We start from the raw sequence: 13,067 nt of genomic DNA on the forward strand, positions 1-13,067 counted from the left end.
AGTCTCCTTGGGGGACGGTGGAAGAGGGCAAAAACTAGGAAAAGATAAAAAGGTGGCCAATTATATTTCCGAACCATGTGGTATGCAGAAATTGCTTACACCTGCAGAATGTAAGAAAAGGTCACTATCCTAAAGAAGAGGCACGTCTGGAGGTTGTTGAGGCACCTCTGGATTTGACTGTTCTTCATTTCTCCTCATAGTCCTGAATTGAGGTAGAAAGGAATATAACCATGAAAAGCTGATAGGGCGTTGCAGAAATGCTAATAAAAGCCTCCCCAAATTAATTTACCCCAAGATCATCTTCCAAAGGCACAAAACTTGAACCGTCATTTTCAATGTGTGAATGCTTGCATTCTAAGGATATATTAATATAGATGCACAGGTTATGAAAGGAAACACAAAATGTAGACTTAATAAATAGGGAAAAAAGAGGCACTGAATATTAGTGCCAAGTTTTTGAAAGAAATGATAATTAAAACAAATAAAATTTGTATAGCTAGATAACATAGCATATTGTCTTTCCCTTCATGCTACCCGTAAACACATTTTTTTTTGAAGATTTATTTATTTTAGAGGGAGAGTGTGCGAGTGGGGGAGGGCAGAGGGAGAGGAGAGAAGCAGACTCCCTGCTGAGTGGGGAGCCCACTGCTGGGCTTGATCCTAGAACCCCAAGATCACAACCTGAGCCTACACTAAGATTGGAGACTTCACTGGCTAAGCCACCCAGGCGCCCCCATATGCACACCCTGTCTTTGTCTCCCTCTTCCTCCTCAGTGTCACCAATATTCCTCAGTGTTCACTGGAAACTAGCTTAGTGGGAGGATCACAAAGGAATCGGGATATGATTATTCTAAGCCCTAGCAGAGCTTATAAGCTAAAAAAGGAGAGCGGAATCTCTGAAAAATAAAATCACCAAAATACAGAGACATAGCACTACAGAAGCAGAACCAGGCATCCCAAGAGGTACAGAAAGAGTAATGTTGGTAATGAATAGGAAGCCATGATCAGTTCCCTCTCCCAATCGTTTAGAAAGAGACCTCACACAATTTAAAGCCTGGTAATGGTTAAGTATAAGGACTATCCTTCATCTTGATTCAGAAGACACATTTGTGTAATGTAATCCCTTGATAATTTAGCACTTTTGGAAAGCATGAATGTCTCATCTGGTACTGAGCCCAACAGCTTGAAAGGGTTCATGTAACTTTCAAACTCTTGCCTCATACTTAGTCCAGAATTGAGGAGGATTTGTTTGTTAAGCCAGGCTCTTCCTTTCTCTGACTCTGCTGCTGCCTCTGGAGACGGAAGCTTGGTGGCTTGGGGGACCGTCTGGCACAAGGAAGGGCTCTCACGGGTGGGGCCCTAGTTAGCAGATGGGGAGGGTTGCCAGATTTAGCCAATGGAAATACAGAAGGCCAAATAATTTTTTAGTACAAGTATGTTCCATGCAATGCACCTATAAATATGTAATTTAAATAATGCATGGGACCTACATATACTAGGAAATTATTCATGACTTATCTGAAATTCCAGTTTAACTAGGCCTCCTTTATTTTACCTGGCCACTCTAATGGGACATCTACCCCAGACCTGCCTTTGAAAATACCAGTTAAGACCCTGGGTAGACTGGGGGAAAATAGCATATTAGATACTTTTATTTCTTTGCCCCCATATTGTGGGTCCTCTGTCATCCCAGAAGACACCTGCTAAACTGATAGTGAATCTAGTCACCCATCTCCCATCTCCCAGTCAGCACGGAGCTAAGGTGGTGTCGCTGAGCCCAGACACTCCTCTTGTGAGTCTGGCTTGTGAGGAGGAAGCAAGGGGAGGACTTGCTAACTCTATGGCCTCTTTGGTCTTGAAGGGAAAAAGCATATAAACTATTTTTGATTTTCAATTTAATTACATAGACAATATATTTTAAGTTTTTTTTAAAAAACAACCCAAGTGTCTGTTATAGTCATCATTGATGATACTATAAATAATATTTAATAGTAGAGGCAAATGTTCATCATACAACAAGTGAAAAAAGATTAGATAATACTATATTCATTATCATCCTGGTTTTGTTTTTTAAAAGCATGTGGAGAAACTGACAGGATATATACCAAAAGGTAGGCCTAAAAATTGGGATGAGTTTTAAATTTCCTCTATCTATATTTTCTAAATGTCCTATAATAAGCATAGTACATTTGAAACAGGGAATCTAAGAGATTAAGATTTTTTAATTATAATATCTTTTGAAAGAATTTTTGAAATAAAATTTAGTTTCTATAATGCTCTTATCTTGGAGATTTAAATAGAATCTGATTTTTTAAAGCTGAAAATAGACTGAGTTATAAAGCCAAATGGCTCTTTGAGAAAATGTCATGAGCTTTGTTTGCCATAAAATAGACAAGGCTTTTGTGATGTACCTGGGAGGCCTCCCCCAGCTCTGTGTCTCAGACTGGAGTGTTAGATCAGTGATTTAATTCATCAACCAGTTATGATGGGTTAGGAAGTTCAACTGTTACTAGTTATTCCATGAGGTCCAGCTAGTATATCATACTTCTAACATATTGTAGCCTAAATAATACTCTTAAGACCCATTTCATATTTGTCTTTACAGTATATAAAATGTTTTGGTTTTTCATTGAAGAAATGAGTCATTTGCCATTTGTGTTGTTTTCATACAGCTGATGGAAAATGTCTGGTGTCGGTTGGTTTAGACGATTTTCACAGTATTGTGTTTTGGGACTGGAAAAAGGGAGAAAAGATAGCCACCACAAGGTAAGGCGGTGCCGACGTCATGCGGCATCCTGCTGATTCATTCGTTTCAGTAAAGGTCAATAGTTTCCATTTTCTGGTCAGATTTCATCTTCAAACTCAGATGGAATTCACATGGAAAGCTTAACACTGAAGTGAAAACATGCTGCAATATTTCATGGAGACAGACCTGACTTAGAGCAGTTAATGTTTGTTTCAGAGAACTGGAAAATTCTGAAACCCTTTCCAGAAAGTTACTCATCACTTTGCTTTTAGTAATATACTCATTGCCTTTATCAAAGCTTTCTCCAGCAGTAGAAAAGCAGCTATTCTCAGACTTGGGGCTCGCCCCTTGTTTTTCAACCATCTTGCCTCTGGTAGAGGAGTGTCAATGTCACTCGAGTCAGAAGTCCCATTTGTCATGAGGCTGTGTCATGCTGGGAAGGAGGCCCCGCCTGTGCGTCTGCCTCTCGCTTTCAAAGCAGGCAAATTGTTTCCCTAATCTCCCCATCTTATAAATAGACTTTCCAACACCGACTGCTGTTTATAGGCCACCTGTCCTCCCTGACCCCACCCTCCCTCCCTGCTGAATCAGCCTGAGGTCTGAACACTGCTTTCTACTCCTACTTACGCTGGACTTAGCTGTTTGCCCAGCCGTGGTCAGAGGTCAACATAGTTGGCAGTCCAGGCCCAGTGATATAATTCGCTGCTCAAGACGGGTTATCAGCTTACCTCTCCACTAGCTCTTCTTCACATGAACCAACATCGTTTCTGTCTCTCAGTATAAAGTCATTTTTAAGTTAATGGCTTTGAACCTCACTATTCACTTTGTATATTAATATTTCCCTTCACAGTATTACATAGGAAGATAGGGTTTGGGTGTTTTTTGTTTGTTTGTTTTGTTTTTTTGCAATTTGATTAAGTGAATGAAGATCTGTGAGTTGTTGGAGACTCAGAGCAGGAACAGATGGAGCCCTGAGGACTCCAGCTGACCATCTTAGGAGAAAGACAGAAGATTTTCTAATAAGTGCTATTGAGATGAAATTCTTGGCAGCAAATAACAACTCATAAATCTGCCTGCCCAAGTGGGCTTTCTTGGTCTCTCTTTCTAGAATACCACTCTGTTTTATCATTCCCTACTAGTACTCAGATTCAGCTCCTCATTAGAACTCTGCTTTTCCTTTAGACTAATACACTGAATTTTAGTTTAATATTTCTGATAACATGCCAATTGAAATGCAGATTAGTTTAGGCAAAGCACTTGTCTGCATTTTTAAAGCAATAGAAAAGCAATTATCCTGCTAGAAAACCCTCTGCAACCTTCTGTGGCACAGCTGTTGTATGCCAGGAACATTCATAGAAATGGAAGAAATAAATATTCAAATTTTAAGGGTATATATTTTATATACTGGGTAGGATTACTTCTATTTAATTAACACAAAGTGACTTAACACCATTATATTAGAAGCACAGTTTATTTTTGGAATTGCTCCCAAGCCTTATGTCACATTCCCCAAACAGGACACCTGCAAAATTGCCCTCCAAGAATATTTTTGCAATTGTAACATTAACCAGTGCTCTTTCCAAGAAGGAATGTCATGGATTGCTAAAGTTCTTTGAAGACAACTAGGTTTTAAAATAATAAATCGGTAAATACTAAAGTACCTCTTTACATAATATTTATATAAATTTATATAATAATATAAATAAATACAAATATACAAATAAAAACTCTGTTGCCTTCAGTCACATGCTTAGGCAGATAGAAACCTTAAAAACTGGGGCATTAGGGGTGTCTGGCTGGCTCAGGAGAGCGTGTGACTCTGGATCTCGGGGTTGTGAATTTGAGCCCCACGCTGTTGCGGAGATTACTTTAAACAACAACAACACAGGCATGCGTGCGCACGCGTGCACACACACACACACACACACAGAGACCAAAACTGGGCCATGAAAGAAGTGTCAAAGAAAAACAGGTGACACTTTACTGAAGTCACTTTTACTTTACTGAAGACACTTTACTTGAAGCCAGTAAGGCTTCAAGGAGTCTTCATAGCTCCTGAGAGGGCTTGATTCACTCAGTGACGCCCCTCACTTTGTACTTGTGTGTCTCAGTCATGCCAGTGGTGGGCACGAGCCCAGCTTAGCTGCAAATCTGCTTCTGGCAGCCTCCCTCAACCCCCAACCCCGGGATGTGAGAGCTGCCCCTGGAGGGACGGGCAAGGCAGGAGCCATGGGGGGTCACCAGCTAACACCAGGTCTAAGGGGCACTGCCTGCACTTGTGAAAATGCTGCACAGAAGCTCCTTTGTTCTCAACTCAGAGAAACTAGAGAAATCCGGGATTGGCATGTGGAGCTCTTACTGCAAGATTGCTCTGAGACTTAATCCCAATCTCTGAATGGTTCTTTCATCTCTTTGCTAATTTTCATGAAAGATTTCAATCACCTCTGTTACAAATGAATTTTTTCATTTTTTTTTTCCTTTTGAAGGTTGTTCAGATTTTAGTGTTATAGTTGAGTAACCCATTTAATAACCAAAGCCAATCTCTTATGGACAGGAGTTAAATCACCTAATATCAGTGTCAGTCAGAGAAGAATAAGGAGATAATCAGGTGCCTCTATGTCCCTTTATTTGCATTTCAAATCAAATAAACCAGTAGCAGGACTGTGGGGGACAGTGACTAATTATTCTTGACAGGCTTCATCTGAGAAGCACGAATAGGAGGCAAAAGGTACAGTAGTCAAGGTGCCTAACAAGAATACTTACACTGTCCGTGTGACATAATTGCACTCCTGGAAAGCTCAGGGACAAAACATGGGCTCGGGAAGAGCAGGTACACAGACTTGCAGAGTGTGTGTTTCTATGTGAGCCCTGTTCGGTTTTTTATAGGTCCCCACCTGGACATGCATTTAGGGAATGGGATAAAGTCTCCTGCAGACCAAATTGGCACCTTTCTTTTCTCACTTTCCTTTTTAAAAATGAGTATCTCTTTTTTAGAATCACATGCATTACTCTTTTCTGTTTTCAAAATAATGCATGATCAATATAGAAAAGTTAGCACAAAAACGCGCCAACAGGAAAATGAAAATAATCCATTATTCTACAACCCACGACAGAGCCAACATTTTAGCGTATGTTCTTTAGTGTATATTGTTCTAGTATGCTTATCCACTTTTATTCATATGTGAGATATTTCACATAGGGCTCTGCAACTGGCTTCTTTTTGTCATTCGCCAGTATGCCCTCTCACTTTACTCTTACTATTACCTAACTTGTTCTTTTTTATTATTCTGTATTGTGGGCTCTTTTATTTATTTTTGTATAAGCATATGTTGGCCTTTTAAAATTTTTTTTCAAATATTTATTTGGTTTCTAGTTAGTTACTATATAGTGTAGTATTGGTTTCAGGAGTAGAATTCAGTGGTTAACCACTTATGTACAACAGCCAGAGCTCATCTCAAGTGCCTTACTTAATACCTATCACTCATTTATTCCATCCCCTCACTCCCTTCCCTCTGTCAACCTGCACTTTGTTCCCTATATTTGAGTCTCTTATGGTGTGTTTTCCTCTCTCTCTCTCTCTATCTCTCTATCTCCTAACCCCCTTCCATGTGTTCATCTGAATTCTACATATGAGTGAAGTCATATGGTATTTGTCTTTCTCTGGCTTATTTCATTTAGCATAATATACTCTAGTTCCATCCACATTGTTGCAAGTGGCAAAGTTCATTCTTTTTAATGGCCGAGTAATATTCCATGTATGTATGTATGTATGTATGTATGTATGTAAGTAAGTAAGTATGTATACACACACACACACACACCACTATCCAGTCAGGAGTCAGTGGACATTTGAGCTCTTTCTGTAGTTTGGCTATTGTTGGTAATGCTGCTATAAACATTGGGGTGCACATGTCCCTTTGTATCTGTATTTTTGTAGCCTTGGGGTAAATACCTAGTAGTACAGTCGCTGGATTGTAAGGTAGTTCTATTTTTAGCTTTTCAAGGATTCTCCATACTGTTTCCCTGAGTGGCCACACTAGTTTGCATTCCCACCAACAGTGTAAGAGGGTTCCCCTTTTTCCACATCCTCATGAATACCTGTTGTTCCCTGTGATGTTAATTTTAGGTATCATGACATGTGAGTGGTATCTCTTCATGGTTTTGATTTGTATTTCCCTGATGCTGAGTGGTGTTGAGTGTCTTTCCATATGTATGTTAGCCATGTAGATGTCTTTCAAAAAATAACTATTCATATTTTCTATCTATTTCCTAACTGGATTATTTGGTTTTTGGATGTTGAGTTTGAGAAGTTCTTCATAGATTTTGGATACTAAACTTTTATCACATATGTCATTTGAAAACATCTTCTCCCATTCTGTAGGTTGCCTTTTAGTTTTGTTGATTGTTTCCTTTACTATGCAGAAGCTTTTTATCTTCACAAAGTCCCTATAGTTCATTTTTGCTTTTGTGTCCCTTGCCTCAGGAGATCATACCTAGTAGGAAGCTGCTATAGCCGAGGTCCCAGGGGTTGCTGCCTGTGTTTTCATCTAGGATCTTGATCGTTTCCTGTTTCACATTTAGGTCTTTCATCCATTTTGAATTTATTTTTGTGTATGGTGTAAGAAAGGGGTCCAGTTTCATTGTTCTGCATGTTGCTGTCCAGTTTCCCCAATATGTCATGTTGGAGAGACTGTTTTTTTCCATTTGATATTCTTTGCTGCTTTGCTGAAGATTAGGGGTGCCTGGGTGGCTCAGTCAGTTATGCATCTGACTCTTGATTTTGGCTCAGGTCGTGATCTCAGAGTCATGAGTTTGAATGCCATGTCAGACTCTACACCAAGCGTAAAGTCTGCTTGGGATTCTCTCTCCCAACCCCTCTACCCCTCCCCCATGTTCGCACGTACTCTCTCTCTTAAAAAAAAAAAAAAGATGACCATACAGTTGTGGGTCCATTTCTGGGTTCTTTATTCTGTCCTATTAATCTGTGGTTGTTTTTGTGCCAGTAGCATATTGTCATGATCACTACAGTTTTGTAATATAGCTTGAGGTCTGAATTGTGATGCCTCCAGCTTTCCTTTTCTTTATCAGGGTTGCTTTGGCTACTTGGGGTCTTTTGTGGTTCCATACAAATTTTAGGATTGTCTATTCTAGCTCTGAAAAAAAAAATGCCAGTGGTATTTTGATAGGGACAGCATTAAATGTGTAGTTGCTTTGGGTACTATAGCCATATTTTAATAATATTTGTTCTTCCAATCCATTAGCATGGAATGTTTTTCCATTTTTTGTGTGTCTTCCTCGATTTTTTCATCAGTATTTGTTTCCAGAGTACAGATTATTTACTTCTTAGGTTTATTCATAGGTATCTTATGGTTTTTGGTGAATTGTAAGCTATTTCAAATCTTTTTTGAAGATGGGGTATAATTCAGTCATTCTTTCACTCTTCCAAGTTGTGGGCTACCTCTACAAAAAAAGAGAGTGCAAATCACAGACAGGCCTGGGCCTCTAAGCAAATGAAGGGTTCCAAATAGAACATTTGGGAACCAACTTACTTTTGTGCACCTGCCCTGGACTTCTGAAAGAGGGACATTCCTTCCCTCTTCCACTGCACTTCCACTGCACTTCCCTCTTTTACTGCACTTGCCCTATGGGGTGAATTACTTACGACCCTGGCATGAGGAATCATCCTTTATTAGGGCAGAAGGACAGTCTTCCACATTCTAACTTTCTGGTTAGGACCTGTAACTCTTTCCATTTTATTTTTCTTACTGGCATAGTTGTAGGCAACTACCTTACAGATTTAACAAGGGTTTAAGGGAAAGATTGCAGAAGTATCCACGAATGTCCTTTATGTAGGTGTTGACATTAATTAAACATTAACCTGCCATCATTCATCAAAAAATTGGATGAAAACTAAAAAGTGCTCTCAAAAAATTTTTTTTCCAACTATCTAAATATTTGGCATTGGATAAACACAAAACAGCCCTCTTTTCTGTGTAGGAAATGTAATTTGTTATACATGCTCTCAATTTTCATGTTGGTTTTCTCTAGCGTCTTCTCTCTAAAGTTTTTATTAATGATTTAGGATCCATGGGGATTTTCCTCCAAGCAAGAAATCTTTGGACACTTAATGTCTTTTATGATTTTCTGGTCTATTTCTCATCTTGGTGTTAAGCATATTTTCTCTCCTTTCATATTTATACTTTTTAATCTCTCTGTCCTTATTGTTCCTAATAACCTCCAGTGATGTATCTTGGCCCTAATGTCCATGTGTCACTTTGGACTTTCAAAGAAATGAAGAAAGAAATTTCAAACATCAGTTCTTCTCCTTTCTCTGCCTATTACTGTAGGGCCCATGTAATGGGCATGGAGATGCTCTGTCCTGTTCTTTCAGTTTATTATGGAAAATTTCAAAGTTACACAGAAGTGGAGGAAATAGCATAGTGGACTCCCTTTCACCCAGCTGCTTCATTCTACAGATGGCACAAATCTTTCCCCCTCATTGTTTTCTTTTACTCAACTTTTTGCTAGAATACTTTAAGATTCTAGCAATATTTGCTAGCATGTTTTAAAGAAAATTTGAGACATTGTGTTATTTGACCTATATATGCTTCATTAAACATTTCTAACTTAAACATTTTTATTTTATTATTTAAGTGAAGTGTAGTGGATCTACAATGTTATCTGAGTTTCAGGTGTATAACGTAGTGATTTGACATTTATATACATTTTGAAATGCTTAATATGATAGGTGTAGTTATCTATCACCATCCAAAGCTGTTAAAATATTGACTATCTTCCCTCCTATACTTTTCATCCATAACTGATTTATTTCATAACTGTCAGGTTGTAACCCCCTTTAGCTATTTTGGCCATTCTCCAAGTGCCATCCCCTGTGCAACCATGAATTTGTTCTCTGTACTTCTGAGTCTGTTTCGAATTTTTTTCATTTGCTCATTTGTTTTTTAGATTCCACATGTCAGTGAAATCTCATGGGATTTGTCATTCTCTGTCCAACTTATTTCACTTAGCATAATACTCTCTAGGTCTATCTATATTGTTGCAAAAGGCATGATTTCATTCTTTTTAATGCTTGAGTGATATTCATGTATGTGTGTGTGTGTGTGTGTGTGTGTGTGTGTGTGTCTATACACACACCACATCTTCCTTGTCCACTCATCTATGGTTGAACACTTGGGTTGCTTTCATATCTTGGCTATTGTAAGAAATGCTGAAATAAATATAGGGGTGCATAGATCTTTTGGAATTAGTGTTTTTGTTTCCTTTGGGTAAATACGCAGTCATGGAATTATTGGATCCTGTATTTTTTTTTTTTTCAATTTTTTGAGGAACTTCCAAACTGTTTTCCACAGTGGCTGCACCAATTTGTATTCTCACCAACAGTACATGAGGGCTCCTTTTTCTCCACATCCCTGCCAACACCTGTTATTTCTTATATTTTTGATAGTAGCCATTCTGACAGGTGTGAAGTGGTATCTCATTGCACTTTTGATTTGTATTTCCTTGATGATGAGTGATGTTGAGTATCTTTTTATGTGTCTATTGGCCACCTGTATGTCTTCTTTAGAAGAATGTCTATTCAAGTGTGCCACCCATTGTTTAATGGGATGTTTTTTATGGTGTTGAGTTGTATAATTTCTTTATATTTTGCATATATCATATACAAATATATATATATCATTTGCCAATATCTTCTCCCATTCCCTAGGTTACTTTTTTGTTTTGTTGATGGTTTCCTTTGCTGTGAAAAATCTTATTTTAGTGTCCTGATAATTTATTTTTGCTTTTGTTTATCTTACCTTAGGAGATGTATCCTTAAATATGTTGTTGAGGTCAATGTCTAAGAGATTGCTGCCCATGTTTTCTTGTATGATTTTTATGGTTTCAAGTCCACAATTTGGTCTTTATTTGCATTTTTTGTGTGCGTGGTATAAGAAGGTGCTCTTGTGTTCTTCTTTTGCATATAGCTCTTCAGTTTCCTCAGCACCGTTTGTTGAAAAGACTTTGACCAATTTAAATTCTTGCCTCTTTTGTTCTAAATTAATTGACCATATAGGCATGGATATATTTCTTGGCTCCCTATACTGTTCCATTCATTTATATGTCTGTATTTGTGCCAGTACCATACTGTTTGGTTACTATAACTTGGTAATGTACCTTGAAATCTGGGATTGTGATAACCTCCTGCTTTGTTCTTAAGATTTCTTTGACTGGCTATTCAAGGTCTTTGTGGCTCCATGTAGATTTTAGGATTATTTGTTCTAGTTCTGTGAAAAATGCTATTGGTATTTTGATAGGGATTGCTTTGAATTTTTATAGTGCTTTGGGTACTATGGAAATTTTAACAATATTAATGCTTCTAACCCATGAGCATGGTATAGCTTTCCATTTGTTTTTGTCCTCTTTAGTTTCTTTCATCAATGTCTTATAGGTTTTAGAGTATAGGACTTTAACCTCCTTGATTAAGTTTAATTGTAGGTAACTTATTCTTTTTGGTACAATTATAAATTGGGTTGCTTTTCTTAATTTCTCTTTTTACTACTTATTAGTATATAGAAATACAACAGACTTCTGTGTACTAATTTTTACCCTGCAACTTTACTGAACTTATTTATTAGATCTAAGAGTAAGGCCATATATGTAAAACCCACAGCTAACATCATACTGAATGGTGAAAAACTAAAAGCTTTTCCTCTAAGATCAGGAAAAAGACAAGGATGTACATTCTCACCACTTTCATTCAAGTCATAGCTACAGCAATCAGACAAGAAAAAGAAACACAAGTCATCCAAATTGGTGAGGAAAAGGTAAAACTGTCACTATTTGTGTATGGCATGATCTTATATATAGAAAACCCTAATGACTCCACCAAAAGTTCCTGCATGTCTTCTCATGGCTTGATAGCTCATTTCTCTTTATCACTGAATGATACTCCATTATCAGGAGGTACCACTTTTTTTTCTTACTTACCTGAGGAAGGACATCTTGATTGCTTCCAAGTTTTGTCAATTAGAAGTAAAACTGCTGTAAACATCTATGAGTAGGTTTTGGTGTTGAATTTGTACCTTGATTTTTTTGTTGTTGTGTATAGAGTCATTTATTCCATTGTATTTTTCAGTTGTTTGTTGTATATGTTGTTGATTCTGCCTTTAATTTTGTATGCTGTAGCTTGACTAAATTATCTTGTTAGTAATTGTTTTTACATTGTTTTTGTTTTTTTTTGAGTTTTCTAGATACATAGTTAGATCATCTGCAAATAGAAATAGTTTTACCTGTTACATTCCAGCTCTAAGGTTTTTAACTTTTAAAACCTTAACTAATTGCACTTGTTAGTATGTTTAATACAAAGTTAAATGGCAGTGGTGATAATCTTGTTCCTGACTCCATCGGGAATGCTATTAAGTAGGAATCTGACTTTTGAGTTGACACACGCAAAAACACATCATGAAAAAGGTACTGTTTCAGCATTTTCTGTTTCTAAAGGATAATGGCACACAACATCTCGAGAGCTGGCCTGTGTATAGTTGTTCTTGAATGAATCTGAGTTTTTCAATGAGAGTCAGACTGCAGGGAAATATAAGTGTCTAAGAGATAAGTCTCCATTAATTCCTACTTTAATGAGTGCTAGTTGAGTATTTTTAATCACAAGTGAGTGTTAGATTTTTGTCAAATACCTTTGCAGTATCTGTGAAAATAATACAATTTTTCTTATGCATATTAATATGAATTGTACCATTTAAGTCCATAATCATACACCATCCTTGCATTCATTCACAAAGTATTTTTTTAAAGATTTCATTTATTTATTTGACAGAGAGAGATCACAAGTAGTCAGAGAGGCAGGCAGAGAGAGAAAGAGGGGGAAGCAGGCTCCCTGCTGAGCAGAGAGCCTGATGCGGGGCTCGATTCCAGGACCCTAATATCATGACCTGAGCCAGAGGCAGAGGCTTAACCCACTGAGCCACCCAGGCGCCCCTCAAAAAGTACTGGATTTCCTTTGCTAGAATTTTATTTAAGATAGTAGGATATGTATTCATAGGAAATGTTGGTCAGTTATGTTCTTTTTGTTAATTGCTTTTATTTACATAACATAAGTTAGGTTCTAATATACGAGAGAAGACCATCAAATAGTCCATTAAATCCAGTAAAATCCATTAAGTCCAGTAAATCCTTAAGCTCTAATATGAACCTACTCTGCAGCAAAACTTCCTTGGCACTATGGAACACCAGGTCGAAAGCATCAGGTCTGTAGTCAGTCTTAATTTTTATATGTGTCTTTCTGCATCTTGGGTTATAAACTTGT

General features: G+C 37.6%; 1 protein-coding gene across 14 annotated transcripts in view; it reads left to right on the forward strand.

Moving 5' to 3' along the window:
* Window positions 1-13,067, forward strand: part of EML6 (EMAP like 6) — a 311,304-nt gene that overhangs the window by 190,247 nt on the left and 107,990 nt on the right. For all 14 annotated transcript variants that reach the window (XR_006606026.1, XR_006606027.1, XR_006606028.1 and 11 more), the window contains exon 17: window positions 2,673-2,766. Coding sequence is in view for 8 of the 14 variants with exons in the window: in XM_045077846.1 (XP_044933781.1) it covers window positions 2,673-2,766 (94 nt within the window). In the remaining 6 variants the exon portion in view is untranslated. The remainder of the gene's footprint in view (window positions 1-2,672; window positions 2,767-13,067) is intronic.

This window comes from Mustela putorius, unplaced genomic scaffold (assembly GCF_011764305.1).
Source record: "Mustela putorius furo isolate JIRA1106 unplaced genomic scaffold, ASM1176430v1.1 tig00000224_pilon_pilon_pilon, whole genome shotgun sequence".
Lineage (NCBI taxonomy): Eukaryota > Metazoa > Chordata > Mammalia > Carnivora > Mustelidae > Mustela > Mustela putorius.